The sequence below is a fragment of the Xiphias gladius genome, chromosome 18, assembly GCF_016859285.1.
Source record: "Xiphias gladius isolate SHS-SW01 ecotype Sanya breed wild chromosome 18, ASM1685928v1, whole genome shotgun sequence".
NCBI lineage: Eukaryota > Metazoa > Chordata > Actinopteri > Istiophoriformes > Xiphiidae > Xiphias > Xiphias gladius.
This window is the reverse complement of record NC_053417.1, coordinates 19,642,692-19,670,230: the sequence shown is the minus strand read 5'-3', so window position 1 is coordinate 19,670,230 and position 27,539 is coordinate 19,642,692. Positions and strand designations below refer to the sequence as shown.

General features: G+C 41.6%; 1 protein-coding gene across 1 annotated transcript in view; it reads right to left on the bottom strand.

Moving 5' to 3' along the window:
- The window catches only part of plxnd1 (plexin D1), a 63,306-nt gene that overhangs the window by 22,075 nt on the left and 13,692 nt on the right, over positions 1–27,539 (bottom strand). Inside the window, exons 6-18 of the mRNA XM_040153965.1 lie at positions 26,026–26,203; positions 25,654–25,762; positions 18,743–18,842; positions 17,204–17,302; positions 15,602–15,691; positions 15,168–15,276; positions 13,906–14,063; positions 10,153–10,298; positions 5,591–5,696; positions 4,056–4,195; positions 3,286–3,465; positions 2,769–2,853; positions 1,937–2,206 (exon numbers count right to left, since the gene is read on the bottom strand). Of these exons, the coding sequence (XP_040009899.1) occupies positions 1,937–2,206; positions 2,769–2,853; positions 3,286–3,465; positions 4,056–4,195; positions 5,591–5,696; positions 10,153–10,298; positions 13,906–14,063; positions 15,168–15,276; positions 15,602–15,691; positions 17,204–17,302; positions 18,743–18,842; positions 25,654–25,762; positions 26,026–26,203 (1,770 nt within the window). The remainder of the gene's footprint in view (positions 1–1,936; positions 2,207–2,768; positions 2,854–3,285; positions 3,466–4,055; positions 4,196–5,590; positions 5,697–10,152; positions 10,299–13,905; positions 14,064–15,167; positions 15,277–15,601; positions 15,692–17,203; positions 17,303–18,742; positions 18,843–25,653; positions 25,763–26,025; positions 26,204–27,539) is intronic.

Sequence of the window (27,539 nt, the reverse complement as noted above, 5' to 3'; positions counted from 1 at the left end):
ACAGATTTCTGCCTAACAAGTCTCCATATTTAATTTACAGTTAATTCACTTGGTGTGTATAATGTTATTTTTACCAATAGAAATGATGGTCAAAAGTTTAAAAATAATACTCAGTTTGTATGAAACTTTAATTTCCCTTTAATGCAAGAATGACAAATGAGGAGCTGTTTGCGTGTGTGTATGTGTGCGTGTTTATCCCTAGTGTGCTTCCTTGCTTTGATTACACCCTCGGGGCCTGTCCCCTTCTGCAGGATGCCACCCCCTGGGTCTCTGTCAACAAATGCTTCCTCACATAGACATAACACACGCACACATGCATACACATACATATGTAATACTCACATACAGACACAAAGTTACGTCAAACTATCATAAAAAAAATTGCTTGAGCATATTGTAAAATACACTGTATAACCTCCACATCTAACACAGCACTTTCACACTTGAACTCATCAGACCAAAACAATGAAATCTAAAGGCCAAAACAGGATGAAAGCAAACAAAACCCACCCACATTCCAGCTCAGGTCCTTAATATAGGATCTGTCTCACTAACAAGCTCCCTATTTAACAAACAGACTCATTCTCTCTCAAGCCTCTCTCCCCTCTTCAGGTCCACAAGTGGAATCCACCTTCCTAAAGAAAATAGGAAACAACAGACGGGTTTGCCCATGTAGATGAGGCTGAGGCGATTCCTGCAGGGGCCTCATCCTGACACACAACAAACACATAAAGAGGAAGCTGCATTATGTTCAAACTTCCCCGTCTGTGCTGCTAGCATGTGCATGTTGTACGGTGTCACAGCCGGTAGCCCTTTAGGGTGATGCATCCAGGCAGACAGGTGCTCAGATCAGCCAGAACACAGGAACAGGGGACCTCCCACTGAGCTGCCATCACGCCCTTCCCCCCCTCAGACCCCCAACAGAAATCAACACCTTTGATGTGTTTTATGTGCCTGTGGTTTATGTGAATATGAATAAAGAAACATTCAGCTCTGTCTGCTGTTCACAGTGGGGGAAGTCAGTTCACAGCAGTGCTGCCTTCGGAGCCAAGAAATATGCAAATTTAGTAAATCCCATCACTTGTTCAATGTAGAATTTGAATACATGTTTGTGGAAGCAGAGATTGTCAATAGCCAGTGTTTTCTGATGATAGTATCTTTAAATTTGACCGATTTATGACCAAATAACTGCAAAACTGATGACAGTCCCATTATCCTCAGCTGTACTTTGTGTTTAATGCGGATTATAAATGTGAATGCTAGCACAGTAACACGCAAAGCTAAAATGGTGAACATACCATACAACATTACCTGCTATAAGTCAGCATGTTAGCATTATCATCGCGAGCAACCCAGGATGCTGACATTTACCATAAAGCACAGCTGTGTCTGAGTACAGCCTCACAGAGCTGCTAGTGTGACTGCAGACTCTTGGTCTTACTGAATCATTTATCTCTCCTCTAAAAAATACTGATGTATTCATTTAGCTAAATAGTAAATACTATAGGTACTGTAATCCACCTGACTTAATTTTAGTTTGTATTTTTTTACTTTATTTTTAAAATATTAGGTTATATGTAACGTCTGTGACTTATAACTGGCTAAAGCTTACCTGAGTAGTCTCTATAAGTAATTCAAGTAGATTTGATATTTGCGATGCAGATAAAATTCTTCATTCATATATGATATGACCCTAGCACTATTGCAAACTATTGCTGCACATATGTGTTGAATCTGATCAAAATGTTGTGTAAAATACAGTTAATATGTAATCAATAAAGCAAAGGTATACCCATCCAACTGGAGGTGAACCACACTGACTGGAAAACATCAATTTTCTAGTAGAAGGAATAGGAATATTTGCTTGATTTATCTGCAAAACCAACATATCAGTGAAGCAGTTATCCGCACTTCCTGTCTCAGCAGTGTCACTCACAGTGATGATGAGTGTCAGTGGCTCTCCAGGGTGGTGTTTAATCAGCTTCTCCTTGTTGGCAGTGTAGAACTGAGGGTCCTCCACGTACTCCAAAAGGAAGTGACCTTTATGAGGCTCCCCTTCCTCTTCCTCTGGCTCGCCGTCAGAGGTGAAGGGGCTGTCCCCGGTGTAGAGGACTCCGTTCAGGAAGAACTGCACCGAGGTCTGCTGGGACTGGCTGGACGCCGGGGACAGGCAAGTGATCATGGAGGAGGAGAACACTGTGCATGGCTGCAGAGGGAGACATTAAAGCAGCTTAAAAATTTTCTTTCTACACCTTTTTCATTCAACAGTTGGTTAATGACATGATCTACTTGCAACATAATTCACTCTCTTAAAAGAGTAGTTTCGACATTTTGGGAAATATGCTTTTTTGCTTTCGTGCCGAGAGTTAAGATGAGAGGATTGAGGCCCCATCTCATATCTGTTCATTAAATGATGCATAATTACCTGCTGGCAGCCTGTTAGCTTAGCAGAAAGACTGGAAGCAGGGGGAAACAGCTAGTCTGGCTCTGTCTGAGGGTAACAAAACCTGCCATGAAAGCTAGAACCCTCTAAACCTCACTAGAAAGTTGTGGTTTAATGGGGGTTTAGTTGCGAGGCTATTTCTTGGCTGGGAGGATAAACAATTTTCCCAAAATGTTTAACTCTTCCTCTAAGGTCTTTAGGCAGCTAGAAGTGTTAAAAACATATGTTTCATTTTGTTTTTCTTAATTATGAATTCACATGTCTGATTATATGGCTGAAATATTTTTATCAAGTAAAAAGAGAAACAAATTAGCTGATTACTCACTGTTTGTCCAATTCCCAGCACCTGCATGGTGACACTCTGCACCAGATCAAAACCCTGGCCTGTCACTGTGATGGTCCTGCCACCACTGTGACACACAAACGCACACGCACACACAAACGCACACAGATACAAACACAAACACAAACACACACACACACACACACAAACAGAGAGTCACATCTCAGCCATGAAAAAAAAAACGGTCAAATTGATGCTGGTATGCAAATACTTTGGGACACTGCACCAAAATGATAGAGAAACAGAGGCTAATATAATAATCCAAAGCAGTTCGACAGTGGAGAAAATCTTCACATGTCATCAAAGACATGCCGTTTCTCTGTCACACACATGCTGTGCTATTTAGAGCACAATAGGGAGAAGATGCTGCACATCAGGACAACATTACAGTAATGACTTATGTCAGTGACTCTGGGAGGGGATCCACAGAGTCAACCAGCTTGAGATGTTTGAGACATTTCGGTTTTAATGCTTGTACCTCGTGTGGCAGTCTACCTACCTGCGGTAGCTCTTTTTGGGGTGGATGAAGCTGATGATGGGGTTCTTCTCGTAAGTGTATGTGGTACTAAGCTCTGCACTATGACAGGGAAGGTTTTCAAACTCCACGCACACTGTCACTGAGTCAGTGTGTACCTGCAAGGCTGGAGGCATGGTGCACTCAATGGTTTCATCTGTTTTCCTAAAAAAAAAAAACGAGGTAAACATTGTAACTGCATATTTTGTGATGTCTGCAAATCCTAAATCAAAAAAAAAAAAAAAAACATTTCCTCTTAGAATCTAAGTTATGTTTATTGCAGCCTGGAAGAATTTCATACAAGCACTACTTTGCAATACACTTTATTATAGCTAAAAGTAGAACTGCTGACTTTAAGCTTGATACTTGGACTTGAGTTGGATTTAAGTCACAAAAACGAGGATTTAAGACTTGGGCTTAACTAAAGTGAGATGAGATTGAAAGACCCAGTAAGAAAAAGAAGCAGGTCTTGCGTAACAGCACAGCTTGAATATCTTAATTACTAGGTCTTATGATTTACAGCACTTGGTGTCAGCCATGTAAAAAATGCTTAACACGAGGAAAGCCAAGAAACTGTTTAAATTGTGTGTAATTTAATGGCCAGCACAAAGATAAAACACAAAGTGTAACATCTTGACTTCTGATTTGCTCATGAAGACTTTGACAGCGTGTGACTAGACCTTGACTTGCCTCAAAGACATAAAAGTGACTCTGGCTACAAGCAATTCATAAAAAAAAACCAAAAACATACTCACTCTGTGATGATGCATTCCAGTGTGTTGTTGACCTTGACCCTGACCTGAGAACCAACGTCCAGGTGTTCTCCCCTAATGGTCACTCTGGTTCCTCCAGCACGAGAGCCCTTCCTCGGCTCCATGGACAGCAGCTTTGGGAACTGAATACAGAGGAGAGATACACCGCGTGACTAACAAGACATCACATTTACCACTAGACATCTGACAGCTTCTGTCACTCGGAAGGACACAGGCTTATCCAAACTGCGTTTTGTGCTCTATGTTGCTTTCCTTGACGCCAAATAAAATCTTTCCTCATCCTTTGAGGTTCAGATATCTTGTCTTTACAGATTGGCTGAGACAGCTGCTGACTACAACAGTAAATTAGTGAAGAAAACTGTGAAGACAGCCCACGCTGCGGTATGTTAAAGTGCTGCTGAAGCCAACAGGCCTTTGGGCCCAAGCTTGCAGGGCAGCTACACTGTGGGTAACAAGCAATAATGTTCATGCATACACATTAAAAACTGCACGTACACACCGTCATATGTGCACATGCAAACACATATACATTACACACATGCACCAAGGCTCATCAGGCCAATATGAATAGCCCTGTCCAGCTCTGCAGCTAACAGCATGAGCATTCCCGCTCTTTCCGAACTTTCTATCCCCGACATGAACCTCGCCTCAAGGGAAACCTCTTATCCTCACTGACAGGATCCACTTCCTCAGTTTGCAAGGATGGAGGAGACCTATTGTGTGTTTGTGTGTCAGAGTGGGTGTAAGGAGGCAGATGTTTCCGTCTAAAGGTTTGAGGAAGGAGCTGCAGTGTAGGCACATATCCTGTCTCTGAAACTGTTTCCCCTTTCTCCCACAATTTCTTCTCCTCAAAGCCCTGCAGTAAAGACGTCTCTCACACTGAGCATCTCAGAGTTGGACACGGAAGCCCAAGGGGAGTTCCAACAACAGCCCGACATAATGTTTGTTGTTCTGGATTTTCCTCATCCTCATGTATCAAGAAGGGCTTCAAGATGTCGGTGATTTCTCTGTGGGATAACTCACCGGCAGAGCCGCTGTTAAAAGCCACTCATATGATAGACTTTTCCTGCACCAAATTATGAAATACTCTTTGTCTATAAACACAAAGAAACAAAATGCTCACATGGGTATTTCAACTGGCTGAATATTCTTAGTCCAATGGGGAACTGTGTGGGTCGAGGTCAATTAACACAATGCTGGCTAGTTCACCACGACCAGTTATGAATTCAGAGCAAGGGGACATTCCAACAATCGCCATATTTGTTTTTGCTGGCAGCGAGTGCAAAATGACAATGGTGCTTAGCCGCAGCTCAGATGAACGTTTGAAGATTCCCACACATTCACATTCCTCTGAATCATAAAACGCATCTGTTAACACTCAACTGACACACTTGGGAAGGCTTTCCCAGCGGGGAACAAGGAACCAGAGAGCGTAGAAGAAGAAGAATGTGGAGGGAGAGACAGAAAGAACAGAAAGCAAAGATCAGCAGGAGGGTAGAGGTCTGGAGAATACTCACTAAGTATGAGAAGCTCTCCTTTGACGTCCCCATCCCACTCTGATCCACATCCACTTGGACAATATCTGTCCTGTCATGTGCAGACCTCCCAGTGACACACACCAACCTAGGGAATTAAAAAAGAGTGTGACCTCCTTGTTTGGTTGTCAAAACACCATAATCAGAGATTACTTATTTAAAAAAAAAATTAAAAAATGACAGTGGATAAAAGCACTCAAAAATGCAGCTTATAGCTTTAATTTAATAAACTAGTTTTACAAAAAGGAGTTTGCTTAACTCAAATTGCAGATGAGATGAACTAATATAAAGAGGAAGAAAGAGATCTCGATCATGACTGCTAAACAAAGACACGTAATTAATCTTGAAGAATGGTGGTTATGAACTAATTCATCAAACCATATTGCATTTACAAATGGAATCCAATAAAGCCTTGAGATATCAGATATTAGGAGATGTAAAGTTCAAAGCTCCTAAGACCAGATGTGTCTAACCACAGAGGAGATTAAGGTGCTGCTGAGGCTTGTTCTCTTGCCTCCTGGCTGTGATTAGGCCTTGTGTCATCAGTGCACGCTCTACAGGGACGTCTCATATTAACGACACGGTGCTGTACCGAGGCACAGGGTTCTGCTCTTCTGGGGCCCCACTGGGATAAATGTACTGAGGGGGAACACAACCTTTATCAACTCCCGTGCTCCCCTTCCAGCTAAACAACCTGTCGGTTTATTTAGTCAGGTGCCTGGTGCTACAATGGTTATGAATTCTCAGCTAGTGATTGAATGATTGACAGAGGAATTGTGGGGAACATAAGTGAAGGAGCTGATTTTTATGTAGGAGGACCTGGCAGGACATATAGTGAGAAGAAGCTGGCCTGGACAGATTTGGGCTGGGTCGGGGTCAGGCTGAGACCAGGGAGAAAGCTGTATCTAAATATGCTCTTAAATGTCAGGCCTTATCCTACACAGACCAACATGTAGTTCGTTTTAAGCAAGCCCAAGCCACAACCACTGCAGAATGTGATGAGCACAATTAAATCACAGATTTTCCTTTAAAATCTGTTGATAGCGAGGTCTACGTTCCTGTTCATTAATTAAAGGAGCATCGGGTAACGAATGTCATTACACACAAATTACAATCCTGTCAGTTACGTGTCGTGAGGGCAGGTGCACACCTGTTTTAAGCAAATGCCTCATTACACATGCTCTGGTTTAGGGAAGAAAGACAAAAAAAAAGGCCAAACAAAATGAAACATGATTATTCACAGATATAAGTCTGAGAGAAATAAAAGAAAGACGGAGCCTAAACCTTCAGGGTTGCTTTAGGCCAAACTGCATTCAGGCTGAGAATCAAACAGTTATCAAAACAATACCTCATATTATATGATATCTGCTATTGAACCATACTGTTGAGGTTTATACTGTGGAAAAGAGACATACCAACCAATATTTCTTGACGAGTACAGACAGAGTCTTATCAGCAGATAAAAGCTATGGTGAAGTCTGGAGCTCTAAACAGCACAGATATGCTTTGTGTATCAGGGTTTCTACAGTGTTCATCAAATTAAATTTAAGACTTTTAAGACCTTTTTGATACCAGATAGAATGCAATTTAATAAAATTTATAATCATACCAATCATGCCAAAGCGATGGAAAGCCAGAAAGGACATTTTGGCCTAAAATTATATATTATTATATCACATTTTTTCAGTACTCCCCAGCAGTGTATACCAATAATTCCTGATGATATAATTAATTAAATTAACCCCACCTGTACCTGCACAAGTGGCAGGAAATGGATGGATGAATTAACCAATTGGAAATCATTAACTGTATTTGAATTTTTGCTAAAACTGACTTGACAGCTGTGAGACAATGACTGTTACTGGAGTTAACAGTAGTGATACAGTTTTTGTATCAGGTCTGTTGGTGCTGACTGAAATTACACAAAAAAGGATTGTGTAGCCTCCTGCGCACACAATCCACTGTCACAACAATCCCACTTTTGATTTATAGGTGTGTGATGTCTCCCAACAACCTTCAATCATATACAAAAAAATACAAAAAGACCATTGTGAATGAAATTAAAGATATTTTAATAATACCTTCTGAGGCCTTTTTTGAGGACAAATGCAATTCAGTGTTTTTTAAGACTCTTCAAGGCATACACACCTCGCAGTGTGTATGTGTGAGCTGAGTGTGATGTTGATGATGTGTGATCCCAGTCAAAGGACAGGCAGACTCCCAGTAGGAACATACAGAGCTTGGACTGACCCCTGCTCCACATTCCAGCATGGCCCCACACAACATTTTGGCTATAACTGAGATGTCTGTGATCATTTCCCTCGAATGGGCGATGAGGATCATCAGCAATCAAGCCTGTGTGTTTGGATGTGAGTGTTGTCTCGGTTCTGCTAAATGGAGAGGGCGAAGGCCACTCCAGGCTCATATTAAAATGATAGTGAGGGCAGCATGGAGGATCTGAGCCAAATATCCAGAGAAATACTCCAGTAAATGAGGTGTGCCTAGACTGACTGCCATTAATTAAAATGTTGAGACCGAGCAAGTGGAGCACCATCTCTCCAGTGCTGCACATTTTCCTTTTGGCAGCAGATGTGAACTTTCACCTCTCAGCACACGAGCAGACACCTGTCTCAACAGCCCTAATAAATGAGGTCACATGTGCATGTGTGTGTGTGTGTGTGTGTGTGTGTGTGCGCGCGTTGTTATGTGTGTCTTGCATTTCAGCGAGAGCCAGTTTGAATTTAGATCTCCTGAATGAGGGAACAGGGTTAGTTCATCCAGTCCTCGTGTCTTCAAGTGGCTTCTAGGGATGCGGTTTAAATGATTTTAGATTTTGTTCTCTAAATTAGGTTTAGACTAAAGTGAGATTAAATGTTAAGGATGCGATAGGATCAAATCTAATCAAATCAATCAAGGATTGAAGTAGAAAGACGTACTTGTGTTCGTGGATGTGTGTGTGTGTCTGCAAGTCAAATGTGCTGACACTGTCACATGCATCGAGGTATTATGATTTGTCAGTGCCACTTCCAGGAACGAGGATATGCTTCGATGTCATAACAACCAGCCTCGGCAGCCAATGAGGAATGACGACACAAGATGAGATCACCCCTGCAGTGAAATGTGATTCGCTGTTTTCAACATGTGCTGTTTGGAGGAATGTGTCAGGCAGTTAAAGTGACAGGTAAGACCCACAGGTCACCCTCGAACTGGTCTTAATACAATGATTGGCTTCAGTGGAGCAAAACCAGATAAACAGTAGCACGGAAGGAACATTGCAGATACTGAATGGAAGTTTGGATGTAATTGTAGAGTTACTGACTTCCAACAAGCTCTGTTATGCCAGTGTCAAAGCAGGGTCCTGCTGTCTCCATGGTGATAGTGTGATGGTCCCTGAGCTACGAAGGGGTGGCAATGGAGTCATTTAGAATGAGAAGTGTGCTGCATAATAATATTTGAGAAAATTAGCCTCATGAATACATGAAAGCTAAACCATGCAAAACCATTCAAGACACTCTACTTTCATGACTATAAGAGGTGGATTCATCTAATGATCTATGATGGTGATTTGTGAGAGGAATTGTAGTAATTATTATACTGTAAATGTGGCATAACTGGGGTTTTCTTTAAATAAAAGCTTTTCAATTACAAACTGAAAAGTATCATTAGCTCACATGAGTGGTTTTAATGGCTTATTTTACTGAGAGTTAAGTTTGCTATTCTGTTACTCTGCTATTCTGATGTTTTATTTATCAGATTATCAGGATTTCCGCAGCTTCTTCTGGAGCCACAAAAGGCTTTATACAACTTTTAGGTTGTACAACAAATATGCAGCAGTAAACATAAAGTTGGTCGAGCTTCCCTTTGAATACACCATGACACCTGTATTACAGGTATTTAAAATTTTGCCGTAGATCCCAAACTTTTCTAAGCCATTAAGTTTTTTCATGCTTTTCCCAGCCGGTAAATCATTCTAGTGTGGAACAGCTACTGTAACTCCCCCTACGCCTTGAGCGTAAGAAGTCACATAGCTCTCACTGAGCTGTCTGATCTGAGTTTTAGTTTCACTGGTTGAGGTCTGGTTTCACACTGTGTTCACGACTGAGATATACTGTGCATGTCAGGATTTCTTTAAGGTTTATTAACCTTTACAAATCTTTCATTCACTTGCTCTGACAGTCTCAATCTCTGCCCGCTGAATCCCGGACATTGAGATGGACACTGAATCCTGCTTGAATGCATGTCGGGCTACCATGACAACAGGTCATTGTTAGCTGTCATCTCACCGGTCCTAGTGGCAGCGGAACTGCATATTTTAACAGGGTTTTAAATATAAATGATTTTGACATATAGAACAAGCTGTTATTTCTTCCATCTTGTCATTTTGAAAATGTAGATAATGTAAAACGTAATTAAATAAGTACAAGGTACTGGAAATCAGGAGAAGAAAAAAGGTGCCTGCACTTCTCCTATGCTTTAGCAAACACTTTGGAAACAGCTAACATAGACTTGTGAATCAAAATTCAGCCACATGTTGTAATACTTACTCTACAGAGACAGTGTAGAGCTCAGGCAGGAGAGTACATGGCACGTCTCCAATAAAGACCTTCACTGCTCCAGCCCTCCGGCCCAGATTCCTGCCCTCTATTGTCAGCAGGGTGCCTCCTTCCACTGGACCCCTCAAGGGGAAGATCTGAAAAAAGACAGAGTGAAGTAATGAGCAGGGAGAAAGAAAAGCCTGTGAAAGATTACCTTTCACTGGGAATCTTAGATGTTTAGATAGTTGAAGATTACCTCCCTTAAAACATCCCACTAACGACGGGTGATAATGAACATGACAGAGAATTAAGAGAATGGAGATGCTGTCTCTGATGTTGACATGGAGTGTGGCACACAGAGATAAGGACAAGTGGCCCCTGTAAGTGTTCTTCTGCTGAAGACTGAGATCTAATTGAATAGGCACACGATTTAGGTATATATGCACACACAAAGCAGACTCTTAACTGTGCCAGTCTGAGACTCTTCAGCCTCTAATCCTCTATAGCACATGCAAATAAAGAGCAGCCTAAGAGCCCCCTTCACATCCCACGAGAGACAGACAGACTGAGAGACTGAGGGCTGGAGAGGCGAGGTGGAGAGCACAGCAGAAAGGTGGATGAGTGGGGAGGCAATTTAGGGAACTGAGTGTCGAGAGGAGAGTGAATACTGATGGTGGTGGTGAGAGAGCAAAGGCCTAAACAGGGGAATTAGTGCACAGTGCTATTCCCTTTCATGTTTTCTTGTGTGTGCTCTGTCAAATTCCTTAGTCCCATTTCTGTTGTTGTTAAAGAGGCATACTCTCACGCATCATTTCAGACCTCGCCTTTGGTCTCTTAACTTTACATTCAGGAGCCGCAGAAAGAAAGGAGAGGACCGTCACCTCTCCAATCACCACGGAAACACAGCTTCAGCGATAGCATCTCCGACACCCAGACAGAAGCAATCTACCATCATCTTGCCACTGTTGCATAGCTAGCCCAGCAGCGTGCATGCCTTCCTGAACGACCCCCCCTGGCTGAGCTGAGGTCACTGTGACCCCTCTGTGTTATTAGCCTGGCTCCAGCTCTATCAGAAACTGAGCTTAAGAATGAAAACAGCACTTCTGTTTCGTCTAGGTGAGAGGGCGAGGTTTGGCTCTGCATCCAGATAATTTGAAGCCCACAAGAGTGACAGCGCGGATAAATAAACTATATATTTCCCAGCTAAAAGGGGAGGTGGTTAAGTAAAGAAAGACTGTATGTAATTTTAATATTGTGTGAAAACAAACTGTTGGAAACCAACCCATTACTTGCAGTATTTCTGTGGAATCTACACCACAGGAAATGATGTAAATGTTTTTGTGGTTTTATTAAGCTTTTGGATATTAAGTGTGACCACCCTGTGCCTACTTACACCACTTAGACATGTATATATTTCCTCTGACAGAAACCAGCACATAAATGCACGAGTGAGCACGTATGCACACACAGACTGGCAGGCAAACACACAAAGCACCCACCCTCTCTACAGAGCTCAGCAGTAAGCAGAGTTATTTATTATCACTATGCGTCTTACAGCACCTAGTGTGTCTCCGTGGTGCCATTGAGCATTGACATCAACATCAGCTGGCATGCTGTTCATTTACACCTCTTACAAGTCTGAGAGGCTTGATTTACAGCACAAACTCTGCCAGGCCTGGAGGGAGATCAGAGAGTGTGAAAGTGTCTCTGCAAAAACCTCCACAAGGAATGTTGGAGCTATTAGACGCATTTTAGGACTACATTTTTCTATATTCCTGTACTAAAATCAAAAATACTCAGATATTTAACCTGCACCAGATAAACTACCTACCGGATAAAATCCATATGTTTTCTTTTGGTTTTGTTTTTTTGGTATGTTTTTTTTTTTTTTTTTATTGTTCTGAACAGATTGCTGTGAGGTCAGAGCTTTCATCTTCCTCTCGTCATTCCAGTGCCTCTGCATCACACTAATCAAGGTGGACGTGAGGGCAAAAACAGGAAAAAGCCTCTCTCCTGTACTGTACTTCTCCACCCTTTCCCTGTCCAACTAGCTCTCCATCCTCTCCCCCAAACCATTTATGTCTCACCCAGATCCTTCAGTTCTCTTTTTGTTTTCATGTCATGGATAAACTATGCTTGGCAGTTCCTGTTTTGGATGCTGAAGTACCTCTAATCAATGTTTTTTTAAACAGTGGACCAGCCAACACGTCACGTGAGAATAAAGGGCCTGCAGGGATAATAAATGTCTCCATTGTCTTTCGTCAATGCATAGAATAGAGAGCATTTTTCACAATTAGGGGGTATGTGGCAAAGTTTAGAGAATAATGAAATGCCTCTCCATATTATTGATATTCTGGTGCTAGTACCTTGTGATAAGGACTGTATGTGACAAAGCAGTGCAACAAAAACGTGTTTCATTATCTAAGCTGTACACACAGTCACCCGGAGTATATAACAAAGAGCTGCTGTGGTATGTGTGTGCGTGTGAATGTTTAAGGAGAGCAGATCTTTTCCCCCGTAAGCCGGAGTACTCAGGCTCTAACCCCTGTGGATTCTCTGGGAAAACATGGCTGCCAAAGCATTGCATCACACACCCCACAGAACCACAGCCCCTGCAACTGCTTCTCCTGAGAGAACCGGTGGGTTTGTGAGTATGTGTGTGTGTGTGTGTGTGTGTGTGTGTGTGTGTGTGTGTGTGTGTGTGTGTGTGTGTTGAAGAGAGAGAGAGAGAGAGAGTTGCAACAATAGTCTACCCACGCATACGGCATCTCAGCCCAGCTAACTTCAGTCACGTAAGAAGTCCACATAAGTTAGACTCTCACAAAGCATCCTGTTAGTCACAGCATGCTGACAGCTACAAAGAATGAGGGATAATCGTGAATGCTTCAATATGGCCTATTTGTGTGACAGATTGTGCGCCTGTGTGTGTGTGTGTGTGTGTGTGTGTGTGTGTGTCCGCTTGCTTTGTTCTGCTTTCTTATTCTCTTGGGCTGACCAGGTTTTATCTACAGGAAGTTGAGGCTGACTGGGTCTCATGTGAGCTGTGCTTCCCATGACCGCCTACCGTGGCTCCGCTGGTATTAAGTTTGGTAGAGGCAGAAAAGGCTCCGAGGACAGCTCTTAACACACTCCCATTACAGTTGGACAAACAGATGAATATGATCATGCAAATTAGCTCCATAAACAGTTTAAAGAATGGCCCTGCGAAATTCGCAATGACCATTTTGACGTGACCGCAGTCAGATCCTTCGTAAGATAAACACTCCTTAATTCCTTTTACCAGCGTGGTTTTGCCCTTATTGTGGTCATATATCTAAAATCCCTCATGGTTCTTATTTGCTTTCTTTTACTTTCTGTGGTTTTCTACACAAAGAGCCCTGCACATATAGCTTTCATACCCCAATCCAAACAGCTTACACACATACTGTAGTAACACAGGGCAGAAGGTGTTTCCCATGCCATCCTGAGTGATTGCAGCTCAACTCGGCTGTGTCCCCAGAGGCCTATGGCTAAGTGAGTGTTGGTTTTATTACTGAGTGAACTGCTTTAATGAGACTCTATTCAAACATTCCCTCAGCAGCTGACACTGGACAGACAGGACATGGGGGCACCAAGACATGTGAGTCACCCCATGATTCACCATTTTATGGCATGAAAATAGAGCGTGAAGTCTACAAAAAGGAGTTGTGTGTGGGGGCTTTAGGAGGATGATTGCAAGCATTTGTAGTCCACAATCATGCATGTTTAAAACTGTGATCTTACCTTGTGGATCTCAGGAGCCGGACATTGATCCCTGATTCCCTGGCAGTCATCCCGCGGCCTACAGCTGTTTTCACACCAGCCACAAAGGTGGCCCTGATCCTCCCGGCCCCAGCACTGGGAACAGTCTGAACTACCCACTCCACAGTTGTACACCTCCACTAGAGGGAGATGAGAGGTAGGGGAGAGAGAGATAGACAGTTATTATTGTAATGCAGCCTTATTGAACTGTGTTTGCCTTGTCTGGTTAACTTAAAGTGCTCTTAGACTCCTAAGAGTATTTTATACCTTATATGAACCACATGGTCTGCATGCTCTAAATAAACAGCAGAAGCATTTGCAAGATGATATATTCATGGTTATAAAAATAAACCTGGAAAAAAAGACAGCTAGTGGAGTGGAGGAGAACAAAGTGAGCGAGAAGCAGATGATTATGTTCACGTTCCGATGTGCCTCCCAGTGAAAAGTCCCATTTGTATCCCTACATGTGCATCTGTGCATGCATTTGTGTGCACGATACAGTGTCTACGTCCCTGCATGTGTGTTATAAAGAGTGTGTTGTTTTAAAATTTGATGACTCTGCATGTTATGAAGCGGCCGTCATGTCCGTTAACAGCGCAGAGAGTCTGGCGGCGGCCCAGGGCTGTTGTTCATATGGTAGACACATGTACTGAGAACAGCACATCTGGGGCTGGGATAGGCAAGGACTGGCTTGTAGCTGCACTATGTACAACATGCCAATTTCAACAACATGCACGCCACTTTTCATCATCTCACTGTTGTCATGGAGCTCAAATTGTATTTGCAACAAAACATATGGATATGTCTTGTAATAGGAAATGATGACCCCTTAAATTGCAGCTTCGTAAGTTCTATATCTAATCATTATGTGTAATTAGACGGCAGCAGAATATGATATTATGGCAAATTACTAGTTGTTGGCAAATTATGTGTTGTAATACACAAACTACTATTATTGCAAGTGAAAGGCAGTCTAACACTGTTTGCCCCTGTAAGCGATACTTTATCTTTCTCGAGGTTTAATCAAATCCACCAGTCTCATCAGAAAACATCTGAGTACTAGTGAAATGCATTCTGAGAGCAACGTTGGCAGCTATGTCAGATTTTGTCTTGTTTTTGTGGCTGTCTAATTACACTGCAAATACAGGAGAGCTGAGCAAACAGCTGAAGCATAGCAGATGGCAATTGTATTTTTCATCCATTTTCTTTTACACGTCTACAAAACCATAAATGTAATGTCTTACCTTTCATGGGCTGAGGGCTGTCAACAAAAATATCCTCCCCGAGTCCAATAAAGTAACCTCTCCTCCTCAGGTTGAGGTGGTAAACCTGACTCCGCTGATTAGTGGACAGCTACATGGACAGAAAGGTAGGTGGTACAAGTAAAACAGGTTGTACTCGGCATCTCCTCAGTGTCAATGTGTGTGTATTGCGTCTAATTTTGCCTCCACATACTCCCTCTTGGTTCTCTAGATGATAATGGGTTCACATTCAGTTATAAACAAGGGTTAAAAATTATTGCGATAAAAGCAACTAATAAACAAGTCTTAAACCTAACTATAATGAACACACTGAACCGATAAATGCACAGTACCTGAGTTGGAAATTAACTGATCTTTATTCAGACTCTGCAAATTGACTCGGTAGTTATTTCTGATGGGCCATTGTCCATACTTACTGTCACTCCACTGCACTTGACAGTCGAGCTGTTCAGCCATGTGGCTTCATATCGCTGCTCTGTCCCAAAGTCACACTCCAGCTCCTCCCCCTGTCAAACAAAGTAATTATTTTTTTTTTAAATTCAGTATTTCAACAATAATAAGCAAGCAAACTGTGATATTATGCTGTTCTCAAAATGATAAAATCATTGCTCTAGTGCTCAAAATGAGAGAATTAGAGACAGCTTCTGCAAAGCAGTGCTTTTTCAAACATGTCTGGTAACAAGTGACAACTCTGAAAAAGTACCAGGAAACTGGAATAACCCACAATAATTTTCCCTGCCAGGAAAAAGATGCAATCCATTCAAAATTCATATTCATCAACATCTGGACTCCCACACCTCGGCAAGTCTTCTGGGAGCCAGAGTAATGAATATTAATTTATTTTTCATAAAATGAGTGTCCTAAGTTTGACTGAGAAAAGATATGTGAAGTTAAGACCATAAAGAAGCTAAGATAGGTTAGAGCAGCAAATTCTAAGTACTTAAAGTGAAGGAAATCATTTGTCTGTGAATCCAGCCAGCTTAAATTGGTTTACTAGGATCACCCTCTCCAGGACTTTGCTATTTCTCTGTGCTTTTTGACACCAGAGAGTCTTGATTTTTCTTGCAACTGGCAGGTTCTTTTTCCAAGACCAACTCCAACATAACACACTTTGAAATGTTCTCTGTTCTTATGTACACGCTGAGGACTAAAAGACACCGCAAGACGAACTTGCAAGCATCTGGTTTTTTTTTTAATGTTTTCATAGGACTGTTTATCACGGTTAAGTCTAAATAATTTATATTAAATTTGTCCTTTAGTAAAAGTGTGGGAACCAAACCTAAATTCACCACAAATTCCACAAGGGTTGAACAACATCAATTTGTATAAACATTCCATGATAAAGACTAGTATGAATGACCAATCACATCCAGTGTGTGTGCATGTGTGAGTTTGCGTGTGACTCAGAGTCTGTCACTATAGCAACACACCAGGAGAGGGCTCGAAAGGCCAGCCAGCGTTAGGCATGTGTGACTGACCACACATGGAAACTAGTCAGCACTACGATTTTTAGAGGATCCCGATTGTGTCCTTATCAGTGATGCAGGATCAGCGTCTGACTAGCTCAGTGTGGATTAAGGATGAGAATAGGAGTTTAAAAAAACTGATCTGGAAGGACTGGCTGAATTTGAAATGAACACGGGCGAATAAAGCTCCTGCCATGTGTGCTTCCTCAGACCGACTGCACATTGTACACCGTGCTGACGAAGACACAACTCAGCTAGTCACAGTTAGGTACCAGAGGCATGGTGGGCTCAGACAGCTAAGCAGTGAGCAACATAAGCATAAAGATACTCGCTCAGTCTTCCTTTTCAACTCTGTCTCAGAACATGGAGATCAACCAAAATCACGTTTTGCTCATTCATTGATCCAAACCATAGCACACAAATATTCATCTGTGTTTAACACAGCTTGAAGCAAACACACCATATGTTTCTGTTTTATTCCAATCACTTTCACAACATGCATTTTGGACAAAGTCCAAGTCCAGCGCCATAGCTGGAGGTTGTCTGGCGTACCTCCTGGATGTTGCTCAGGGATAAGATGAAGTCCTGGGCCATTTCTGATGGTGATGGAGGAACCTCTGAGGCAACCAGGCTGGGACAGGAAGCTGCATTCTGTGTTGGGGGGTGGGGGTGTAGGGGCAGGAAGTGACATATAGCAGTTAAGGAAAACAATGGCTACCCTGCACACATCCGCAACCCAAAATACCTGTCCTGTTTATCTGGAGGAGGAGGAAATGAGAGGGTGAAGTCTAACTCTGAGGGAAACAACAATAGCTTCAAATAGAGAGACGATGAGGGATTAGAAAAACAGACTCACTGGACACTGTGATGGGCTTAGCAGGACAGGAAAATACCCCTCTCTTCTCCTTATGACCTACACTATAAAGACCTAATAAAGTTTTTCATGTTTAAAAAGAACTTAAAGTTTAAATAACTTAAAGTGAATAAAAAGAACAAGCCTCCTGTGCTTTAATATGTTTGTTTTTCTGCATTTTAGGATCTGAAACAGCCTGCCTGACTAAGATTTATCCCATTTGATGAAAAAAAAAAATGCAATGATGGCTTTATTACAGATGTTTCACAAAAAGCTCTCTCTTGCTTTTCAGCGGGTCTTGTGATATAAAACTTAGCATTATACGCTCACATCAATAAAACACTTAACACTGACCAGAGGACTGTGAGGCACTTCATCTCCCCTCTAACTGGGACCAGTAGTGTGACTGGACCACATACCACCTAATTGTGACTGGACCCTCGCCCTCAGGGCCAAAGTCTGCTGAGAGGGTGAATAAAACTCCAGCGGGAACAGGAATAACTTGATGGCTGACTTAGGCTTGCTGTTGTCTGGAACACGCAAAATGGACGGTGGTATCTGGGGAGCTTTAATTGGTTTCAATGAGGCTACACTAGTTTTGGATAAATTTTTCACTTTCAGAGCCCTTTCATGTGCTCGTGCCAAGCCTTTTACACTATTTGGTTTGTTTGTTTTTCAGAGTACTTTACACCCTCGTGGGGCTTTACATAGCCAAACATACATACATAATCCATTCGTACAGTCACATAGCCTACTTAGAATGAAGTGATATATAAAACCATGGCTGAAAATGTAGGTGTAGATTTATCTCTTCACTGGCAACAAGCAGTCTTGACATTTAGTAATAATTCTCTACAAAAATAGGGGCATAGTGAATCTACTCTCCCACATGCTGGGATATTAAAACTACACTGCCAAACAGTGAAACTTTGGAGGAGGTTTGAGGAACTTTAAAGTGGTACATTACCCTGTTATGAGTCTGTAAAACCAGAACCTCCTGAGATTTTATAGCTTGTTTCAACATTTCTACATACTGCAGTTGAGACACTTGTAACCTGAATTACCACATTGTTGTTCTTGCCTAAGCTGTCTGGAGTCAGATCATTATGGCACACTTGGAGATGTTGGCCAGCAGAGTCTGGATTATGTCAGTGGCTGTGACTAGTGGGATCTTAATATTATGAGATCTTCCAGGCGACTGCTTGGTTGATGGATTAGGAAAAGGAAGAATTACTCACCTCTAGCAGGTTGTGCTTTGACTCATCTTTACTGGAGACACAAAGATGGTTCTCTTGGTCCCAGTAACACTTCCACCTTGTGCTCAGGCAGCTCACACATCTGACACAGGTGGAGACACACACACATACATGGAAAGAGTTGAGAAACAAGGATCAAATATTGCCAAATCTTGCATGCTTCCTCCCCTGTATCTTCCTCTGATCTGTTCCCATGCAGTAAATATGTCTTTTCAGAAGCCAAATATGTGGCTGACTCTGATTCATTTGGAGTCTAACACAAACTGAAAGGCTGAACTGATTACAGGCATCAAAGTTGAGCTCTAATAAAAGGAAATAATGATTAGTCACAGCAGCAGACACATTCATTCCAGTTACAACACAGTCAGCCAGGATGTCAAACAGGACCCAACAAGTACTGCCTATGTAATCAAAGCCTGGCATAGTTTATCTATCTATGTCTTTTTTTGTCCAAAAACTATTAAACACATCATTGAGCCACACTATTGCACTGGGTGACATGTCTCTCCATGTTTCTTCAGCTGTGTTAGGAAATTACTTAGCCTTTTTTAAATTAAACTATATATTTGTAACCAGTTTTTGAAGATTTATTTAAGCAGGAACAAAGGGGCACGGCACTGATAGCCACAGACAGTGTAGGGAAGACGCAACGTATTGAGAGGCAGACTGACACACTGTTTTTTTGCTCACTTCATGTTGTCACATCAGGTGGTAGGAGCACAGGCAGGGAGGACCCAAGCGCAGACACAGAGGCAGGCTGATGCAGTAAAGTTACTTTGATGAAAAAATGATGAGGACCAGACTTACAGTTAGAAAGATGGGCAGGCAGGCAGGCAGGCAGGAGAAAGACAACAGGTAGCAAAACAGTGGTAGCAGGCAAATGAGTAAAATGAGAAACAGGTGTGTAGGTAGGTGGGGAAGTTGCAGAACGTGGGAGTCAGAAACAAGTGAGCAGGTGGATCTGGGAACAGGAGAAAAGTCCAAAGACACCTGGTGGGCAGGTGGAGTGTGCTAGGAGACAGAAGCAAAATGTCCAGCAGGGTTGAGACAAGAATCATGACACGAGATTTATTGACAATAACAAAAATATAGAATATCAGCAGCCGACGTTCACGCAACGTTCTTTGGCGTTTACCATTATCCCATAAATGACACAGTGGCACACTGGCAGCTATTCAGCTAATTTCTATCATCTCACTTTAAGCAAGTTTAAGTTAGAGGGTTGGTTCACCCACATCATTAACTCCTAGTACTAATTAGCCAAACAGTTGTTGAGATATTAATCTCTGAGAAAATTTTAAAAATTTGCTTTGTTGTGATTTGTGTGATCTACCCTTTAAGATAGAGCAGTTGTTTAGGTTAAATGTGTAGTTGAGATGATAAAGGGCAGTGTTTGGGGATAGGGATTGTATTTGTCTTTACTGTGGATGCAGTACAAATATGTGTGTGTGTGTGTGTGTGTCTTCCAGATAAGCTACCAAAAGTAGAACACCTCCAATGTACAGTGTGCATGTGTGTGACTGGAGTGTGTTTCACTGTATTGCCTCTGGGAAGAGACAGATGTCCCACACTAGGAATGATAGCGCCTCCAGTGATAGCAGCACTCTGGGGGGGTCTTTAGATTAGGGGGAGTGAAGTGGGTGTAAGAGGATGCAGAAACATGATTGAAACTTCTGTTTTTGTGTGTGTGTGTGCGTGTGCGTGTGCATGTGCGTGTGCATGTGTGTGTGTGTGTGTTCTGATTAGAAGCAGACGGCCCCCTGAAGGCTCTTATCAGCTACAGCTTCTCTGTTTTCCCTGACTCCCTTTCTGTCCTACTAAAACACCTATACACCATCACCCATGCACATGTTCACACACACACACACACACACACACACACAGACACACACACACACACACACACACACACACACACACACACACACACACACACCAACAGTGGACTGTCTGACTATGCTGACCAGTAAACTGAAGCTTGAACCACTATTTCTAGTCAAAAAAAAAAAAAAAAAAATTTTTTTTTATTTTTTTTTTTTTTTTTTAATATAATAACTTAACTGCTTTAGTAATCTTCTTTTAAAAATTTGCAGGGGAGCAGGGGACTTGCAGCCCTGGCTGATGTCTAACTATCAAACTAAGAGGGGGATAGCCCATAGTGGAAGAACTGTCTGCTCTGAAGAAGAGAGGGGACATTTATTAATACAAAGACTTACTTAATGTCTTTCAATAATGGAACATTTTACTTATACGGTGCAGAAAGATTTTAATGGTCCAGGTACCAAATAAAGGCAGGATTTAAACCAGACGCTTCACCACTGGGGCCTTATGGTTGTAAACTAACCCACCATCCTATCAGTTGCAGTGGGGGCTTCACACACACACACACACACACACACACACACACACACACTGGACACTGACTGACTGACTGACTGTGACTGTAAACTGACTGAAATTTGTTTTGAAAAAAAAAAAAAAAAAAAAAAAAATTTTTTTTTAATTTTTTTTTTTTTTTTTATTTAATATAATTACTTTTTTAATAGTAATCTTCTTTTCTTTTTTTGGGGGCAGGGGCTTGCAGGCCTGGCTGATGTCTGGCTATCCTAACTATCAAAGAGAGTGGAACTGTCTCTGCTGTCTGACTGACTGGAGAGAGACAGACTATACATACATTACACTTACTTAATACTTTTTCAAAATGGGACTTTTTTACTTTTTAATTACTTTAATTTTTTAATGGTCCAGGTAAAAAAAAAAGCAGGATTTAAACCAAGGATTTAAACACTGGGGGCTTACCACTGTAAAAAACCCCACCATCCTATCAGTTGCAGTGGGGGCTTCTCTCTGGACGCTTTTCCGTTTTCACTTCGTGTGTTGGACTTCAACATTCACCCATAAGTATCAAACCAGCATCCTCAGACCTTCCAAGCAGTCCTCCAACACACTGAGTTATTTGGTCAGAGAGACTTGAGCTCCATTTCTTAGAGTGCTCAAGTCTTATATCTGTGTGTTGGACTTCAAAATTCATCAAGGATTCAACTCACAACCTCAAAACTTCAGACCAGACTTCTAACAACCTGAGGGGTTTATTAAGACACTTCTGAGCTATGTTTCTCAGAGCATTTGAGGCTTTGGGTGTTGGACTTCAAAATTCAGTGGGCCAAATAAGAATCAAAGCCACGTCCTCAGATCTTCCTTGTCTGTCACAAACAGTGAAGGGGACTTGTTGCTGTAAAGGGGTTTGTTCGTGACCATAACGTGCCAGTGGTGCAGCGTCTGGTTGGAATCATGCCTATTTCACATACCCCGAGCAAAACCAATCCCGCTGCAGAGGTTTAGGGATTAGGCTCCTGTATGCGCAGGGTGACGGCTCTTCTGCTGACCCTTTTGTTTCTAATTGTTTTTTTTCTCATTAGATTTTACAATATTTTTATTTTTTACAAATAGGTTACATAAAATATTGTTTAAGGAGACTGGTAACTTGAGCATTTAGTCTGTTGCCCTGTAGTCCAAAAGCCATTTACACTATTGGCGAGTGTGAAAAAAAAGACGTGTGAGTAGGTCATTACAATCCCTTCTCCAGCCTGCAGAGGCAGTGCTGAGTTGAACTCTTCCAATCAGAACACCCATGGGTCCCGTCTGGGCAAAAGTTAAAAATAAATTCATTAGAAGGTTTTAGACATGATTATAGCATGATTTAAGGCATGACAGACACTGGACCTCCAAAGTGTCCCCATTTGGCTCACCCAGTCCAATGTTGGTGAATGTGTAACAAAGGAGAAGTCCACTGTTGGATAGGTATGCAAGCACGCACAAACACACATACACTCACACACAGATTGTTTGCACACTCTCTCTCTCTCTGCTTGACCTAACACTGACAGTAAAAATTACACTGCCCACCTCAAGTCATAATGACCATACACTCACACACACAAACACACACACACACACACACACACACACTAAATACACAGGCAGACTCGCACTCTCAGGGCCTCTCAGTGGACACAGCGGTTAAACACACATCTTCAATCACGTCTCTGTCAAAGAGAAATATGTTAAGAAGAAAAGACCAGTTTTTGTGTGTGTGTGTGTGTGTGTGTGTGTGTGTATGTGTGGAAGGAAGGAAAAAATGAGTTGAGCAAATGGACAGAGACAGACAAGGAAAGAGGAAAAAAAAAGAAAGACACAAGGAGAGATATAAAAAGCAAATAAAACCCAGAGAGAGTGTGCGTTTGAGAGAGTGTTAGGTGGTTTGTCCCACTGGGCTGTTGGTGAGACTGGAACGCTATCGTCTGGTTGTCATTAACACTTTGCCTAGTGACCACTCTGAAAGGGTCATGGGAGCACTGTCTAAACACATTCATACACACAAACACAGCCATGCAGATTATTTGAAAAACACACAAACTAATTCAGCACACGAATGTCATATCCTCTTAAGAGGACCTCTTAAAGCGGAAAATTTCCTCTAGATTGATCAGGGACTTCTCAATCTTCAAAAATTTCCTAACATTGCCAAGATCCTACTCCTCAATAATGAGAATTCGCTGCTTTTCTTTGTCATATGTGATAAGAAATTGTATATCTTTGGGTTTTGGATTGTTGGTTGGACAAAACAAGCAATTGGAAGACATAACCTTGGGCTTTTGGACATTTGTCATGTTTCTTGACAATTATTTGAAAATTTGAGAAAATAATTGTCAAATTAAGTATGAATGAATATAATCCCAGCCCTAAATTTTGGTTTATTGTCGAGCCCTTTGGCAGGGCATCCAGAGTCATGCTGCTGACATCATCTCACCTTGTTGTGTGTACTGTAATCAGCTATGTAGCTGAATGAAAATGTCCTCCTCTGACATCTATAGAAAATATTTGTTTTTGTTCAAGTAATTAAATCACACACTTAAATCGAATGGGATGACAGATTATTTTGCCATTAATGTCTAATAACATTCACCAATGCAGATAATGAAAAAAAAAAAACAACAAGATTTCAGCTTTATCATTTGAAAAAAAACCCAAAGTGATGGCTTTTTTCCATAAAGCACAAAACAAAAAGACTCCACTATCTAGTTTCATTGAGGAGATGTGGCTCATAAGACTCTCTTTAGGGATTATTTTTTTTAAAAACAGCTTGAAGTGATTAAAATCAGATAGAGTATAGCAACTCCGCAGTTTGCAGCCCATTGCTCATCCTGTGAGAATGGCACTTTGCTCATTATCACCTTCAACAAACCATGGTCTAATTTCACACTCCTGGACCTCGCCGAGCACCGAGGCCATGTGCACATATTGGGTGCAGTCTTGCACACGTGTACCTTGCATCTACTGTTTTCACACCTCCGGACCGCTTTCAAAAAGTGAACAAAAGGGACACACCCAAACGGTTTCAATCTCAGAGAATCGGTAAAACACAGACACACACAGACACAGACACAGACACACACACACACACACACACACACACACACACACACACACACACACACACACACACACACACACACACACACACACTGATGCCCCTCTAAGCCTAAAATCTGCCCATCAGATAAAGTGGATCCTCTGACATGGTCCAAAATGCAAGAGGAAGCCAGCTGGTTTGCCTCCAGACATGAGAAAACCCTCTTTGTGACCAGGCCATACAAGTCGCACTCCTTCAGCAAAAGAAATATCAACATGACCAGCCAGATTTTCACATCCAATTTCCTTGGGTTTAATGTTTACTGCATATTAATCCCACATTTGAGCCTGCACTGAGAAACCCTAAGCAAGCCAAATACACAATAAGCCCTCCAAGAGGATGTGTCGGCAATATTTACCAACTGAGGCCTAAATAGGAAGCAGGGGAAAACATGAGAGAAAGACGTTAGGGACAAAGCGGAAAGGCCTTTGAGACAAACAGAGTAGAGAAGCTTTGCTGTTTATCACCTTCCAGCTGTATGTGCACATCAACAATGCCACAGAGATGTTAGCTGACATTTGGCCGATATTTTAGTGATACCATAGCTTGCCAAAGCCCTATGTTTAGGAACAGCTATAATCATAGTTTATTGGTATTTAGGTCTCGTTCAGGAAGATTTGTTATTATGGATCTCCGGCAAATTAAATAGCCAGTGAATGAAGGCCCGAGCAGTGTTAGAAGAAGCACTCAGATCCAGTATAGTACTTAGTAAGTAAACTATCAATACCATAGTGTAAAATACTCCATTAAAAGTAAAGGTCCTGTATTTGAAATCCTACCTAATTCAATTAAAGACGTATTATCAGCAACATGTATTTTAAGTGTCAGAAGTAAAAGTTCTCATTCTGCAGAAAAATGGTGCAGTGACTAAAATATTGCATTAATGGATATTTCATTATTAGATTTTTAATACTGATGCATCAATGTGTGAGTATTATTTTACTGTTGTATCTGGTCAAGGTGGAGCGAGTTTTAACTACTGATAGTTCAGTCCAGTGGTTCCCAAACTAGGGCTCAGGCTCCTCCAAGGGTGACAAGATAAATCTAAGGGGTCATGAGATGATTAATATCGTACTTAAAAGGAAAGAAAATGTTACTACACAAATTTGTATTCCTTTTTTGTACTTTACTCAAATCCATGTGTTTTTTTGAATATGGCAGAGATTTTCCTCTTATTGTCACCAACAGCTATCTAAATTAAACCATGTCAGAATATTAGAGGGGAAATGTCTCTTTGTTGCTAACAAGTCATACAGATCTGAAACATGACAAGAAGGACACTGCATTATTGTCAGGGGTCTGGGAATGAATTTGGAAGTAGCGGATCACAATGACGCTGACGAAGTTGACCACGCATCACAAACTCCGAATAAATTATGAATTTGAGATAACCAACGGTGACAAGGGATGTGTGACTCACGACATCTTGGGGTGTATTGCTCCTGTCCTCTTGCAGTCATAGATGATGAAGCTCCCTGATACCACAGATGTGCCATTCACTTTTATTGCCACAGAAACAGTCAGATGATCTGAAACAAAGGCATGTAAACAAAGCCGCATGTATCAAGCATTCGAGATTGTATCAGTGTCATAACACAAACTAGACAGCGAGACATCCTCGAGCTGGACCTTTGAAAGACGAAAAGGGAAATTACATTTGTTGTAATACGGCTCAACATCTTGTCAATAAAAAAGAAAAGTATCACATTCTGTAACTGTACCTATATTGTGTTGAAAAATATGTCTGGCAGCATTGATTCAAAGCCAAATGAATTCCTGTTGTCGGTCTCACCTGTGCCAGGGAGGATTGGTTGGTAGCTTTCTCGGGAGAGCAGGGGACAGGTCTGGATCTGAGCGGGACCGTAGTCCAGGTGCACTGTGGCAGTTGTAAAAACACCGGGCCCATATTCACACTCCACCCGGGAGCCGACCAGATCAGGAACACTGCCATTTATCAGGATGCCGACATCCTACGATAGGAGCAGATATAGGAGCATAAATATAAATAGCTGCTGACCTTGATCTTAACAGAAATGAATTAAAAATTCAGTTCCACATGCCCACACATGTATTCAAATCCAGTAAGTGTACAGTTAGTCTTTGGTAGAGGGCAAATGGCGCTGGCATTACCTCAAGTTTGTAAAGACAAAGAGTTCAGGCAAAGAAATACAAAAACTAAAGAAGAAACTGAAGTACTGAAGAAACAGATGGCACAGTGCTAAAGTCGCATCTAAATATGGCTCTGTGATGAAGTATGACAGATGTATAATGAGAAACATAACACATCAATATCATGACTGAATATCAGCTAAATGATTTCAGTGTGAGAAAAAGATAAGGGGGGAGGGGAGAGAGGAAATGCAAGATGAGATATTCTGTGGCTCAGCAGACACGAGCTGAAGTGGCCGGTAACGTGCTAACATGTCTTAAAATCTGCCCTATTGTTCAGTGGATCTGATCATTTCCCGGCTTAAGCCCTGACTTCCTGCCTGCTGCTTCCTGTTTGGGTAGACATCCTTGAGCTGAGCTTCCTGTGACTCTGAAGGATGCCTGTGGATCGGGCAGCTGGTGGAGCGATTACAGACCAGCCGAGATGACCTACATAACAAGCAAATATCCACAATTAATGAACCAATTAATGACCTGTCATCTCTCAGCCTCGTCTAATTATGAGCTGTAATTAAAGGTCAAATATATTCCAAGTGTCAGAATTCAGTGAGCTAATTATCACATTGTTACTGTGCTTGTGTTACATGATATACTGACTGGGGGAAATGATTGAAAACAACATAGCCCATGTATAATACAGACACTCTTTTTGCCAAGATACTGTGATCCTGCCAGGTTTGATTAAAACCAGACTGGTGTTCTTATGTAGCACTCAATATTTGACAGTTTCTCTGTGTCCCAAATCCATACTCTAAAAGATGTAGGTGAAGTGTATAAAATGAAAGACTGTGACAGGTGTTGCTCATCACTGTAACTTCCATTTTTCATTTCTATCCGAGAAACTCATGTTAAGGTGATTTGAATCATGCAGTTCATGGTCTTGATAATATTACTTTGTTACTAAGTTGAAAACCACTGCAATATACTGTAAGTTAATACTCTAATAATACTGTAAGTACTGTATACTAACCTTTGTAGTGCAGTGTTTTTGCAGTTGAAATACAGGAAATTACTTTACTCTAACATTTTATACTAACAGGAAATTATAATGGACATGCACCAACAGACTAGAGCCAAACTACAACTTTGGAAAGTCACTGCAAATTGCAATTGCAAAGAGCAAAATGTTTTTCCTGA